We start from the raw sequence: 15024 nt of genomic DNA on the forward strand, positions 1-15024 counted from the left end.
GAACAGCCCTGCTCTTCTTTCATCCCTGAAACACCCAGAGCTTGAAATTGTCTCTGGGATCCGGGACAATCAGTTCTCCGGCGTGTTAATCCTCGTTACGTGCCCATTAAAACCGAGATTAAATCAGGCATTAGGGTGCCTCCTCCCGTTATGAAATCTGAAAAACAGGATTGAGTTTGGAGCAGGGAGAGGGGGAATGAGGAAAACCACGAAACACCTAAAAACTGGGTTTAGGGACGCAGCAAAAGCGAGGCTGAGGTTTGAATTCCTGATTTTATGGAGGGAATCGTGCAGGTGAGGGGAGATAAGGAGGCAGCCGGCGAGGTTCGGGGCAGGGAGGGGATTTGCATGTGCCTACGTGAGGGGCAGGGATGAGTCCCGGGGCTCACACGTGCCGGGGCAGGAGGGAGGCGATGAACAGGGAACGCAGGGAAAGGTGAGCGCCGGGGCAGGAGCGAGAGGGATCCCTGCCAGCTCCATCCCCAGCCCCCCCCAGAGCCGCCCCTTCCCCCTCCCGAGCCGCCCTGACCCCGGGATCGCTCCCGGACGGATGGGGAGCAGCTTTTCCCAAAGGGCAGGTGATTTTCTTGTGGGGTGGGGGAGCTTCAGGACGGCGCTGTCGTTTCCTCGAGCTCCATCATCCATAGGAAGCCTCCCCCCCTCCCCTCCCTTTCCCACCGCTCCTCCAAGGATGAACTTTTCGCTCATTGTTGTTTGGCAGGTACTTTTTAATGGGCTGGAAAATATCCTTCCTGTGAAGTTGCAGTTTTGTGGGGCTTGAATGAGTCCAGTCCTCCCCTGGCTCTGCCCAGCGCCGCCGATTGGCTCCGCAGCCCGGGGGGGACCGATAAGGGCGGCTATAAAACCCTCGCTGCTCGCGGTCCCCCAGCGAGCAGGAGCCAGAGAGGCCACCCGGATCCTCCGCACATCCCTGCGCTCATCCCCGGGCTCGCCAGGATCCTCCCTCGCTCCCTCCCTCCCTCCCTCCCTCCCTCCCTCCCTCCCTCCCTCCCTCCCTCCCTCCCTCCCTCCCTCCCTCCCTCCCTCCCTCCCAGCGAGCGCGTATCCAGCTCCACATCTTCGCTCAAGCCGGAGTGGAAGAGGAGAGGCGCACACATCCCAAAAAAAAAAAAAAAAACAGAGAGGGGGGGGGGAAAAACCCAAGCCACCCAAAAAAAGAAAAAAAAAATCCAAACCCAACCCAACCCCACACTTAGCGGAAACTTGTCAGAGAATGCTCCTAAAGTCTGGTTTTCTCCTGCTGCTGCTGATCAGTGCATCCGCATCCTACGAAGCTGAGCAGAATGACTCTGTGAGCCCCAGGAAAGCGCGGGTGGCAGCCCAGAACTCAGGTAACGCCAGCGAGGAGGGCTCGGAGCCGGAGCCCCGATGCCTTAAACTGTCTCCGATTTCTCTGCTGCTGATTTTTCTTCTTCTTTTTCATTTTTTTTTTTCCTTGTTTTTTCCCTTATAAACTTACCGGCTGGCGGCAGCAAAACTGCTTTTCTGGGGCAGGAGCTGCTGGTGCAGAGCTGGAGCAGGAATCTCCTGTAGGAGCTGGGGCAGGGAAGCGCTGTGGGGATGCAGTCCCGGCTCTCCCCTCCTCCCCCAGCTCCTCGATGAGTTCCGGGCACTTTTAATCATTTTTATTTCCCTGCTTGCATGCCTCCCTCTCCCTCCCCCGATCGCAGCGCTACTTTGGTGTTAAATCCCTTGCTTTTTAGGAAGTTGATAAAATGCGCGGCGCTGGGACTGAGCCATTGTTCTGTGAACATCTGTCTGCTCCGAGAGGGGCAGCCAGAGCTGCCACTTGGAAGAATGCAGTAACCTAGAAACTGTCCCCTGCTCGCTGCGATTGTCACAAACCGATCGCTGTCGGTCAGCTGGGACAGAAAAATACATTTGTGACATTTAACAAACTCGCTTCCACAGCGGAGAGAAAAAAAAAAAAAAAAGCTGGCGGGTCAGCGCTGGATGTCGCGACTTTGCCGCTGAGATAACTTGGAGACATTGTCTGGAACAATGGGAATTAAAAACCTGCCTTAAAGCGCGCTGCAAAGAGAGGAAGGCTCTGCTTTGGAGCTCATTAACAGCTGCCTTATTTTAGATCCGCAAGGCTCTGCAGCGCTGGAGCGGGGTGTTCGCTCGCTTTGCTTTTGTATTGGGTTGCTATAGAAACGTGGGGTCTCCCTCTCGCACCGTGCCTAAAACAATAAAAGCTCCGCGCACGCTGAGCCTGCTGCGAGCGAAGTTCTAATTTGAACCTGTGGAAAGCTAATTACGGGGCTGGCTCGTGCTGCGGGGAGGTTGCGAAGCGGGGAGGGGATGAATTACCAAATATTCCTCCCTTCAGGCACGTCAGCAAGAGCGCGGAACGACGAGGGGTTAACTGGGTGATTTTTTTAAAAAATTTTTTTTTAATATTATTTCTCCTTTTTTTCGGGAAAAATCCCGGTTGTATTATCTTGAAGGTACAGCTCGGCTCTGGGTAAGGTGTGCTCTCTCCCAGTAAAACCTGGCTTTTCCCACAGCTCGGGGCTGGAGGGGGGACCCCGGGTTTGCATTTCTTCCCCGAGAATGTCTGGTAACATGAGCTGCACAAGCAATGAACGTGCCTTGCCCAGGCACGGGAGGGGACAGATGTTCGGCTCAGCCTGAAAGGTTAATCCCGGCTAATTTCAGGGCAATCATGTGGCAATTCTGCTGATTCATTGTTAAAATGCTCTGGATCTGCTCGGAGAAAGCCGGGATGACATGGATACCCCTCGTGCTCAGACCAACCGCTGCCTCCGGGCTTTTCATTACCCCCGGCAGCTCCATTACCTGAACTTTCTCTGCCCAAATCTCCCGAATCTACAGCAAAAATGACCTTTTCTGGCTACTCCGGGGGCAGTTTTAGCACCAAGCTGCTGAATCGAGACCTTTGGAGTACTGAGAATTGACTCCCAAGCTAAAATCTCATTTGCAGGTAATTCAGGCTTTTTAGAAAGGCACAAATACCTCAAAAGAAATGCAATTTCCTGCAACTTGTTGGCATTTGCCATCACTTCAATCTCATTTTCGGAATGGTTTTGTGAGCCAGGTGCTGCCAGGCTGCTCCTGTTGGACAAAGACCTCAGCACCCAGAGCTTTCCATGGGCCCATCCTCATCCCTCCTCCTCCTTTAGAGGGAGTTGGGATAAAGGTGTAGATGCCTGCAGTCCGAACTGGGTTGTGATGGACATTTGGGTCTCCATCTGAGCAAGGACTCTCAGGTGTTGCCTCTTTTCGCCCATGAGTGACCCTCGTGGGGTTTGGTAGTGGGAGTTTCTGTTCCTTGGGGTGCTGGTTGTGTCTTCAGTTCAGAGAATCCCGGAGTTGTAGAATCCTGGGATTGTGGAATTATAGAATCCTGGAATGGTTTGGGCTGGAAGGGACTTTAAAGCTCATCCCGTCCCATCCCATCCCACCCCACCCCTGCCGTGGGCAGGGACACCTTTCACTCTCCCAGGCTGCTCCAACCTGGCCTTGGACACTTCCAGGGATGAGGAATCCCCAGCCTCTCTGGGCACACTGTGCCAGGGCCTCACTGCCCTCCAAGTAAAGAATTTCTCCCTAATATCGAACCTAAATCTCTCCTTTTTTAGCCTAAAACCATTCCCAGTTATTCTATCACTGTGTGTAGAAAAAGTCGCTCTCCCACTTTTTTACAATCCGCTTTTAGGCCCTGCAAGGGGCTCTGAGCTCTCCCTGGAGCCTTCTCTTCTCCAGGTGAACACCCCCAGCTCTCCCAGCCTGGCTCCATGGCAGATTTTGGAACATCTTCCCTTGGGCAGCACCTTTGCCCTCTCTGCCTCACCCTCCTCCAGCTCGTCTGAGCGCAGCCTGCCTTTCCCAGAAAGATTTGGCTGCGGGCTGGGATCCGTATCCATGTGCTGACATTCCCGTGCCTCTCTCCCCGCAGCCGAGGTGGTTCGGTGCCTCAACAGCGCGCTCCAGGTGGGCTGCGGCGCCTTCGCCTGCCTGGAGAACTCCACGTGCGACACGGACGGGATGTACGACATCTGCAAGTCCTTCCTCTACAGCGCTGCTAAATTCGACACTCAGGTACAGCCCGGGCACAAAGGGGACGGGAATAAAACCCGGCCCAGAATAAAACCCGGCCGAGAATAAAACCCGGCCAGAATCAAACCCGGCCAGGAATAAAACCCGGCCGAGAATAAATCGGAGCCGTCTTTTCATGCCCCCGCCAAGCCCTGCGGGTTCTAAAGCACGTGCTAAGCGCTCCGCTCAATGCCTGCCTTAATTTAAGCTCTGCTTTGGGCAGGATTAACCCTTCCCTCCCTGCAGCCCTTCCTGCTGCTCAGCTGCTCCGCTCAGCCCCCATTTTTGGCTCCAAACGCATCCTCCAGGGCTCTTTTTCCACCCGCTCCCTGCTCCGTGTGAGGACTTGGCAAGGAGGGTTCTGTGGGGCGGAGAGCGAGGTTTCCTCTCCAGGAGGAAATAGAAACGTTGTCCTGACAAAATAAATCTCCTGCCTGTGTGACCTGGCACAGGGCTGGGCTGGGAGCTGGAAGCGTTTGGGTCCGGGAACACGCGGCCAGATCGGCCTCTCCGGGGCTGCGGGGAGAATAAACGGGATCATACTGGAGGGCTGTGCCCTGCCAGAGCCCTTTTCCTCTGTGCCTTCTTCCCAAAATTCGCACAGCTCCTTGTTCCCTGTGCTCCCGAACCCAAGGAGAAATTTAAAAGCTCATAAAGGCTCTCGAGGTCGGAAGCAGATGTGTTAAAGCACTGGCATTAAATGGATGTTAAATCGATCGGTGGGGCAGAACTGGCCCATCCCTGGTCCTGGCATTCCCGGGTCGAAGATTCCCACTGCCTAAATCTTTTGGGAATAGGAGCTCGGTGCATCCCAACTGCTCTGGGAGAGAGCTCTGCAGTAATTGGGAAATTCAAGTCCCATTTCCTGCTGTGCTGGGAAGGGACTCCCTGTAATTACAGGAGGGTAATTAACACAGCCAGACCTGGTGGAGTATCCATAACTGAATTCCCCTGCTGTTGGATTCCCTGGAATTCCGGTGCAGTTTGAGGTGTTTTTCCTTCCGTTTGCAGGGAAAAGCTTTTGTGAAGGAAAGCCTGAAGTGCATCGCCAACGGGGTGACGTCCAAGGTGTTCCTGGCCATCCGCAGGTGCTCCACGTTCCAGAGGATGATCTCCGAGGTGCAGGAGGAGTGCTACAGCAAGCTGGACATGTGCGGCATCGCCAAACGCAACCCCGAGGCCATCACCGAGGTGGTGCAGCTCCCAAACCAGTTCTCGAACCGGTACGTGGGGCTTTCCTTGGAATATCGGGAATGGGAGTCGCAGAGGCAGGAAGGAGAGGGGCTGAGTCCTAAAACAGCTTTGCCCAGTAAAGCTCTCTGCCTCTTCAAACCGTGCTCAGTTTAGCATCATTTTCCCTTCTCTTTTGGAGAAATACATTAATTTCTCTTTTGGGGAAATACATTTAAAAGCATCTCCAGAGGAGGGTCATTAAATGAACCACACATCCCTTACTCCAAAGCCTGGAGTTTGTTTAAATGTTAATTTTTGTGGTCTGAGTGCAGTACGATGGTCAATGATCCCAAATCAGGTTGATTAATTCAGCATCTCTGGCACATTGAGCACTTCAGAGCCGCTCAGAGAACCATGGAATCATGGAATGGGTTGGGTCGGAAGGGACCTTAAACCCCATCTCATCCCACCCCTGCCAAGGACAGGGACACCTCCCACTGTCCCAGCTTGCTCAGAGCTCTGTCCAGCCTGGCCTTCTCCATCCGTTGCCCCCTCATTCCCACACCACAGCCATGCCCTTCCTGGCATTTATGTGGCACCTGGAAAATGAGTCCTTGTCCTCCAAGTCACCAAACTGCTACAAAAACCCAGGAAGAGCCAAAGGAACCAGCAAAGCCGACCCTGTATAACCCCGCTGTGCCACCATCCTGTGTTTCTCATTTCTGGGGCTCTCCCTGGTCTGGTTTGGGGCTGTCTCCTGTTCCTCCTGCCTGCAGGGACAGGGATGTCACGCTGCTGCCTGGCACCTTGCTCTGAGCAGGGACTGCCCTGTCCCCGTCCTCCAAGGACAAGGGGACACGGAGGCTTCAGGAGCTGCCGCAGTCTGCGCAGTCACGCTGCAAGGGCAGGGATTTCTTCCTCCAAATCCTGGAACAATCAGTGCTGAGTCTTGTGATTGGGATAAAAGGGACCTTTTGGAGCAGTTGGAGTAAATAAGCTCCAGGACTGGAGTGCAAACAGAGCCGGCTGCTCTGGGACTGGGGTTGGCTGTGGCCAAAGCCTCGGTTCCTCTGGGATGGCTTTGACTGGATCCAGAAGCATCCCAGACCTCCAGACCTGTCCCGGGACAGGTGTGCGGGTGCTAAATATATTTTATGTTGTATCAACCAGCAGAAATTTATTCCAAGAATCCCAGAATATCCAGAGCTGAAAGGGACCCACAAGGATCATGGAAATCCATTTCCTGTTGCAGAAAACTCTGCTGTAGACGGAGAAATTTTTTCTTGTCTATCCAGCAAACGGCACCTGTGGGAAGGCAAAATTATACTGGGGGGAGGTAAAAATGAAACCTGTGTGTCTTTTGCCTCTTCCCCCAAGGAAATTGGGAAGAGGATTGGGAGAGGAGCAGGCAGCTCTGTGACATTCCCGGGTTGAACTGATGGATTGTGGAGTGAAACAGCCTCGGAGGGGGACACGGGGACGCCCGGGCAGTGCTGGGGATGCTCCTCTGAGAGGACCAAGCCCTGGAGCTCTGTCCCAAGGCGGGGGAACTCCTCCCCCGGCCCGAGGCAGAGGATATTGTGACACGGTGAGGAACAAAGGCAGCAGGATTTCCCAGCTCCAAGCTGAGGGCTCCCAAAGCATCCTGCTTTCCCAGCTCTGAGTTGAGGGCTCCCGAAGCATCCTGCTTTCCCAGATCCTGGTTTACAGAGGGCTCCTGAAGCATCCTGCTTTCCCAGCTCCCAGTTTACAGAGGGCTCCCAAAGCATCCTGCTTTCCCAGATCCCAGTTTATGCTGAGGGTTCCCGAAGCATCCTGCTTTCCCAGCTCCCAGTTTACAGTGGGCTCCTGAAGCATCCTGCTTTCCCAGCCCCTGGCCCAGCAGAGCTGCGGGATCAGAATGTGTCACTTGGCCTGGGCCTGAGGGGAAGTAGTTAAAGGTCATTGCATCTTCCTGTGATTTAATCTCGGGGCTGGAGCAGCAGGGGAGGAAAAGCTCTGGTCACAGCCCAGCTCCCGGCGGGCTCTGGGAAAGTGTCCGAGTGCAGCTCCAGCCTGGAAACCGCGGGGCTGGATGGGCTCTGTGTCTGGCCCTGGTTTAAGCTGGGTGTGTGGCTGGCTCAGCTTTGCTCATCAGCACTTCAGACCTCGCTCCCAGCCCTGCTGAGCCGGGCTCACAGCGAGCCAGAGCCTGGTCCTTTTGTGCAGCTCAGACTTTGACCTCACCTGACCTCCCCTGGCTGCACCAAAGGGCAGAGCTGAGAGTTGGGAAAGGGCTTTGAATGGGAACTCTCATTTCCCTCTTCCTTCCCCTCCTCCACCTGCAGGTTATTCTCCTCTCTGCTCCTGTGGAAAAATGTCACCGTGACCTTAAAGTGCTTAAAATAAGTTCCCCGACGTCCTTTCAGGCAGAAATCCCAGCAAACGTGGGACTGCCACTCTTTTTCCCAACTTTCTCTCCCTGGGAAGATGTTCCCTGGGGCAGTGAGGTGCCGGGTGCTCTCCTAGCCGTGCTGCTGGGGCTGTGCTGGGCCCTGGGAAGGAGCTTTCCTTGGAGGAACCCTCAGCAGGGCTGGGAATGCAGAGCAGCACCATTTCCTGGCTGCTCCTGGAACAAGGAATTTGTGCCCAGGGCTGCTGGAAGGGGAAGGTGCAGCTGGAGAGGGGCAGGGGAAGCCTCGCTTGGGATTTCATGCGTGGTGGGCTTGGAAGTGACAATGGATTGTGTGTCCTAAAGATGTGTCCCAGGGGAATCCGTGGATCTGCCAGGCTGGGACTGAGCTGCTTCTCCCTCTTCTGGTGCTTGTAAGGGCTGTGCAGGGAAAGGAGGGAGAGGGAAAAGGGGGAATGGTGCCACAGGGATGGATCTGACACAGTTCTGTTTGGAGCAGAGGCCAGGCCAGACTGGGACCCCAGCAGGGATCTGTCAGGAACACCAATTATTTCCCTTCCCAAAGCTCCAGGAACTCTGGTGTTTAGCAGAGAGTCAAACACACCCTTATCCCATTTCTGCATCTCTCAGCTCCTCGTTTTTCCCTTCCGGATCCACCAGGATCACTCCAAACCCACTGTGCCCACTCCCTCACCTCCCACAGCTGCGGCAGCTGCTCATTTAGGGCAATTCAACCTGATTTTTTGTGATGGTTTTCCTTCCCTGTACCAGGGGCACAGCACTGCCACGCCCAAGGTGCTTGGATGCAGTGACAGCAAGGTTGGGCTTGGTCTTGGAGGCTTTTCCCAACCCTAAAAATTCCATGACAACACCGCCAGAAATCAACTCCAAACCTGCCCTGGATGAGTTAAGAATCCTGATTCTCGCGGTTCTGTCACCTGGCTCGGTGACACCGTGGGGCTAACGGGGTCCCTCTGCCGCAGGTATTACAACAAACTGGTGAGGAGCCTGCTGGAGTGCGACGACGAGACCGTGAGCACCATCAAGGACAGCCTGATGGAGAAGATCGGGCCCAACATGGCCAGCCTGTTCCACCTGCTGCAGAGCGACCACTGCGCCCAGGGCCACCCCCGCGCCGACCTCCTGCGCAGGAGGATCTCGGAACCGCAGAAGCTGAAGCTGCTCCTCAGGAACCTGCGAGGTGAGGGCTCCGCGCCGGCCCACGCCAAGCGCGGCTCCGCCGAGCGCGCCTGACAGGGGTGGGGGAGGCCGAGCACGACCAAAGCTGAGGGCTCTGCTCTAGGAGAGTGCTGCACCCAAAGCCAGTGGACTGTCGGTATTTTCACCCCCGGGAGCTGGGTTTAGTTCCTTCGGGCTCGTTTAGTTCGTTCGTCTTTTCCGTTCCTCTCGAACAAAACTTCTGCATGGGTCTGTGTTCGGTGTCGCGGCTTTCCCGCCAGCCAAACGGCTCCGTCTCTGCTCTTCCCCACAAAAAATCAGTCATCCCAAAAAGTCGTCGTCTTAAGTATCTCCCTGCATTGCTTGGGCCTTTGGACACCAAACTCTGAAGTTTGGGAGGCCAAGGTTTGTCCCAAACTGTTGTGCTGACACCACCCAGGCCTGGAGATTCGGCACCGAGGGGAGGAGCCGCTCCTCTCCTGCGGGTGACGAGAGATGCACTAAAAACTCTCACACATCCTAAAATTATCCGTGGAACTCATGTCATGAATCTGTGCTGGCCATGGACGAACATGAATGTCACCTTCCTGGTCCTGTAGTGTCACCCTTAGTCCAGATCCTTCCAGCAGAGCTCTGTGAACACGTTTAAACCAGGATTTACCAAACTCGCTGGATGGTTTTAGTCGCCAGGACCTGGCACCACGGCGCAAAATGAGTTCAAACCACCCCACAAACCCCAAAAGCAGGAGAGGGACGTGTTCCACCATTGCAAGAGGTGCCAGGCTGTGGCTGGAGCTGGTCAGGAGGTCCCATAATCGTGCGTTGTATTTCAAAGCTCACATCTCTGTACTGTATTTAACTGCCTAAAGCTTTAAACGAAGCCTAACAGAAACAAAGCCTGTCTTAAGATTAGAGTATTAAAGGCCTTGCTCTAACTGTGGTATAAATAGTGCTGAAATCTGTCTGTACTGTACATAAACTCCACCAGAGTCTGCTTCACAGGAGCAGAACGGAATAACTTTATTGCCTAAACTCAGTTTTGTAAGCCAGCTCTTTCCTGATTCGTTTTGTTTTTCCTGGGAGCAGCATCTCTGTCGTAGTCCAGAGTTCACGTCCTACTCCGTGGCCTTTTTAGAAAAGAAGAGGGGAAAGGTTTCGGTCAGGAATTGCAGGGCCAGGAACAGCCGTTCAGAGCTAAAATTGAGGACAATTCCATAAAAAACCCAAGTTCAGGCTGGTCAGTCCTGTCTCCACAGGGCTGCCGGGAGATGCACTTAGACCCATGCTGGGAATTTCAGGAATTATCAAGACACTTTGGGAATCTCACAGGGCAAAGCTCCCGTTCGGATTTCTGGGGAAAGGCAGGGAAAATCCTTCCATTCTCTCAAGCTCCAGCAGGAAAGCTGAGGACATGGAATGAGCACTCTGGGAGCTGCCCTTCCTCCATCCTCCTCCTCCTCAGCGGGCTCTGGGAAGAGGAGCAGAGCTGGGGGACCCCAAACCCGCTCCCCCCCATAGCCAGGCTGTGGTGAGCCAAAAATTCCCCTTTGTGGTGCGGGATCCGCCAGGCCAATCCCAAATCCATCCCCTGGAGTCTCTGCAGGGTGGGTGACTCTTCCTTGGCTCGTTGGAGAGCTGATAAAGGAGGGATCTCCTTTTCTTTCGGAGACCTGAAGCAATAGAACTTCATTTTCTCGTGTTGTTTGGAAAACCACAAAGCCTTTAAACCAGAACCTGCTGCTAAAATATCGAAACCAGATGCCGTGGCAGCGTTTCAGAGGTTGCTGTCTTCACAAAACACAGCCCAAAAGTGCTGGCAGAGAATTGGAAGCAGCAAAAAAATGTTGCTGACATTGGTGGAGGGTCAGAATTCTGAATTTTTTTTGGGATACTCCGAACGGAGCCATCCAAGGCAAGGAAGATGCGAAGTTGCTCCTTCCTAAATCAGGCAGGGATTGAGAGGCCGACACAAAGAAGTTCTGAGAGGTGAAAGCCAAAAGCTCCTGGAATATCCCGACCCTGAATTTGGGGTTATATTTAGGAATTGATCCCAGGGGCGCATCCCTAACTTCCCACCCCACAGCTGTTGGGAGCCAGGGAATTCCGCTGGGCTTTGTGCATCCAGTCCTTGCTCCTGTTTGGGAATTGGTCACAGAAACTCCTTCCCTGGCTTGGGGCAGTGGCCAGACCCCACCTGGGAGGCTCTGCCGGTGCTCCAGAGCTCCCACTGGGAATTCCCAAATCTTCCACGAGCTCTCCCAGGACACCTGGCAGCCCCCGCCTTCCATGGGGATGGATATTCCTCATGGAAAGCAGCTTCTCCACCCACCCGTTTCTCTGGAACCCCAAAGAAGTTGCCTAAAGCAGATTTGGGGCCGGGGAGAAGCCTTGGACCTCCCAATCCCATCTTTTTTTGGGGTGCCATCCTTAAATTTCCCTTTCCAGTAGTGATTTAAACTTTTTCTCCTGAATATGGGTGGGAAGAGGAGCGGGAAAATGATTCCCCCTGGCGGGATTTGCTGTGGTGCCACAGGGAATTCCCAGAGAATCCAACCAAGGCTCTGCCGTGCCCCAAAGAGCCACAATTCCCAATTTTTGAGCTGCTTTGAGGCCACTTTTGTCCCTGTGAAGGAGTAGGAAGGAATTTGGGAACGCTCCTCCCTCCCCTCACCTGAGCTGGGCACTGCCTGCCCGGGAGAGGGGATTTGGAGGCAGGAGAGGCTCTTCCCATCCCTGGGGAAGGATGGAACGGTTTGGATTGAGGTGTGAGAGATCCCTTGGGATGGGGAAGGATCCCCACGACCAAGTCCAGCAATTTCACCTCGGAGTTCATCTCCGATGCTTGATTTTTTTAGTCTCACGTGGGGATTTTCTCTCGGGGGCGGGGAGGGGCTTCTCTGGGACGGTTTGCATGAATCTCGTCGCGATTTGTTTGCACTTTAGATGTTGTCGTGCCATTCTAAATCTGCGTTATTTGTATTTATAATTTAAAGAGACCTAGAAAAGGGAAAAGGGAGAGAGTTTGGGTTGGTTTGGTTTTTTTTTTTTTTGGAGGGGGGGGGGTTTTGGGTTGTTTATTTTTTTTTTCTTGCTGAGTACTGGAATAAGCAGTGAGCATATCTGGTATATGTCCTTATTTATTGTTTAAATGACATTTGTAAAGCTCCGTGCGTTCGTTAAAGGTTATTTGAGACATATCATAGCCAGGAGAGAGAGAGGCAAGTTATTTTCTTTGCTTATTTTTATAATTAAAGATGCACAACCTAATGAAGCCTACGTTGGATTTTCTTCTGCCATGAAATAAAATGTCCAATTTAAGGGGTTTTGGTGTCCGAGTCTTTATTGGGCTGGTGGTTGTGGCGCCAGCAGGATAAAAATGTTGGATTTTCCTTGGATTATTTTCCTTGGATTAAGAATCAGAGCTCTCCCATCTCCTCTGGCTGTTTAATAAATCCTTTGGCACTGGCCCGGCCCGGTAATTGCGTTTCATTCCCCCTGCTAATTAAGGCAGAACCACTTTTTAATGAACGCAGCTGCAACGCCACTGCAGGGAAATAAAACCCCTGGATCCGTGATTTCCATGTGCATTCCCTTCCGTCAGGAAAGCTCGGATTTCCAGTGGAAGAGCAAAATAAAGTTTCATAATCAGCAGAGGAAAAGCGGGAGATTAATGCCGATTTCATGCTCCAAAAGTTTAAAAAGTCATTTTCCCCGTCACGTGAGGGTGTAAGAATAAATATTAGGTATATAATTGGATTAATAAAAGATCTCTTGTTGTAAAATCATGGAATGGTTTGGGTTGGAAAGACCTTAAAGAACAACTCATCCCACCCCCTGCACTGTTAGTGTTGCATAATTATTATTATTATCATTATCATTATCATCATCATCATCATTATCATCATCATCATCATCATCATCATCATTATCATCATCATCATCATCATCATCACTATTTTCACTCCTGCTGCAGCATAATTAATACTAATATTAACCTTGATATCAATAGCGATCTTAATTTTAAGATTAATATTGATCTCGATGATATTAATGTTAATATTAATGTTTCTATGACCATAATATTAATGTTAGTAGCCACGTTTATGATATTGATATTAATATTAATATTGACATCATTATTGACGCTATTGGAAATTCCCTCGGATGTTTCCACTTGGAGCCCCCAGCGTTCCAGAATTTCAACAACTTTTTCAGAGTTGGGAATAAAATGGACACGTTTAGGTCAGTGCTGGTAACGGAAGGAGCTGAATTCCCAAAAAAAAAGAGCGGGAGCAGAGGGGTCGGATCAAACCAGGATCCGTGGTGGAAAAACTGGGAGGAAAATAGTCCTGGAAAAGGAAATTCCAGCTCAGTGATGAAGAAAAAAGTTCTGGAAAAGGAAATCTGGGCTCGATGATGCGCAGATGATCCAGCGCACAAAGCTGGATTTTCCAAGGCTGATTCCTCCCCAAAAAAGCCAAAATCGATGTTGGAAAGGCCATCAGAGAGGTTTTCTGTGACCTCCCCCGGATCCCGCCGGAGAGGTTGGAGAACCTCAGGCACAAATAAATACCTGCGAGAAACTCCTCGGGAGTTTTATTCCAGGCCCAGCTGGAAAAACCAGCAAAACCTGTCTGAGCTCATGGGGGATGGAATTATTTCCACATAGACAGGGAGGTTTTGTCTGTTTTCCCTCCTTGGTTTCAATTTTTAAGCCGAGTGAAAGTCCAGGAAAACCTGGATTGTGGCTCCAAAGGACGAGCCCTGGTTCCTGCGCATCCCTGTTCCCCTCTCCAGCCTTTCCCCTGCTCCACATGGATGCCGTGGGTCCAAACACACAAACCCAAATTGGTGCTGGCGTTTTTTTTAAAGAGGAAAAAAATCATTTGGTGGAGAATTCTCTTCCCAGTTTTCTCAAACTGGGGGAAAATTCCACTTGGTTCCGTGGCTTTTCCTCCAGGGTTGTTTTTCCTTCAGGCTTGGAGGGGAAAACAAATCCCTGCTCCTCTCAGGATGGGCTGTTTGGTTTGGAGGAATCCTCAGCTCCATAAAATCCTCAGCCGTGCCCAAATCCCAGCGGGATCCAGCTCTCCAGCGGGAATTCAGTGTCGGATCCAGCAGGAAGAGCCCAGCTATTTACTTTTATTCCTGCGCCGATAATTAATCCTGGAAGTTTTCTGGGGGCTTTTTAATCATTTTCTGAGCTGTTGTTTGCTTTACGGGTGTTCCTTAGAACCGCTTTCATTTTATATAAACTATAAAACATATAAATATATTTTTATAAAAATATAAAATATATGAAACTATAAATATATAAATAGAAAATAATGTAAAATGAAAAATATATTACATATATATTCTGTATACAATACAGAATATAATAAAATTATATAAATAAGGAAATAAAATACTAGGAATAAATATATAAGATAAAATAAAAATAAAATAAAAATAAAATAAAAATAAAATAAAAAATAAAATAAAACAAATAAAATAAAATATAAAATATTATATAGAAATACAAAATATAGGAAATATAAATATAATAAAAATCTTAAAATAATACAAATAAAATTATATAATAAAAATTATAAAACTATATAAAAATAAAAATATATAGAATATAAAACATACAGAATATATAAAATACAGAATATGTGCTATAACAAAAGAGATAAAAAATATAAATAAAAAAATACAAGTAAACCCATAATTCCATTAAAAAAAAAAATTAAATAAATCTGAACAATTCCAGAAGAATCCAGGTGTTTCCTTGGATTTCTTGTTCTTCCATCACGTCTGCTGTGATCCCAGATTTCCACCAGCTCAGCTCCCTGTCCCAACCACATTCCCAAACATTTCCTGCCCGAGGGAAGCTGTGCTTGCACCGAAGGAGGGCACCCAAAAATCGGGCATGGCCGGATTCCAGCTGGGATTCCAGCTGGGATTCCAGGCAGGGAGGAGCGGGAATGGGTTGGGGCAGAGCCTCATCTCTGCCAGCCCTTGTGGGGTTCCTTCAGCCCCTGGAACTCCACCCCTCACCCCGCGCGTCCCAGTACCGCTACTGGGGTGGCACTGGGCAGCAAGGAACCAAACTGGGCTGGGAAAGGCCCCAAAATGGGATTGGGACACCCCAAAATGGGATTGGGACACCCCAAATGGAGCCAGCAAAGCTCCTCAGCATCCCCATCCCCATT

The 15024-nt window shown here is 51.0% G+C and overlaps 1 protein-coding gene across 2 annotated transcripts; it reads left to right on the forward strand.

Moving 5' to 3' along the window:
* Positions 1-401: 401 nt before the first annotated feature.
* On the forward strand, positions 402-12149 carry STC1 (stanniocalcin 1). Of its 2 annotated transcripts, XM_017731719.1 has the most exons (5): positions 402-436; positions 1276-1352; positions 3944-4086; positions 5095-5306; positions 8632-12149. In XM_017731719.1, the coding sequence occupies exons 1-5, from the start codon at positions 414-416 to the stop codon at positions 8900-8902; spliced, it is 726 nt and encodes a 241-aa protein (XP_017587208.1). In that variant the 5' UTR covers positions 402-413; the 3' UTR covers positions 8903-12149. The 2 variants fall into 2 exon arrangements, with proteins under 2 accessions (XP_017587208.1, XP_008630759.1); XM_008632537.2 differs by lacking the exon at positions 402-436 and having other exon boundaries at positions 1156-1352.
* Positions 12150-15024: the final 2875 nt, after the last annotated feature.

This window comes from Corvus brachyrhynchos, unplaced genomic scaffold, assembly GCF_000691975.1.
Source record: "Corvus brachyrhynchos isolate BGI_N302 unplaced genomic scaffold, ASM69197v1 scaffold150, whole genome shotgun sequence".
In the NCBI taxonomy this organism is placed as follows: Eukaryota; Metazoa; Chordata; class Aves; order Passeriformes; family Corvidae; genus Corvus; species Corvus brachyrhynchos.

Bases quoted from the DNA above. Each gene is read 5' to 3' on its own strand.
- STC1 (XM_008632537.2), top strand. From the start codon at position 1,235: ATGCTCCTAAAGTCTGGTTTTCTCCTGCTGCTGCTGATCAGTGCATCC. The intron at 1,353-3,943 runs GTAACGCCAGCG...CTCTCCCCGCAG, and splicing joins GGTGGCAGCCCAGAACTCAG to CCGAGGTGGTTCGGTGCCTC. The intron at 5,307-8,631 runs GTACGTGGGGCT...CCTCTGCCGCAG, and splicing joins CCAAACCAGTTCTCGAACCG to GTATTACAACAAACTGGTGA.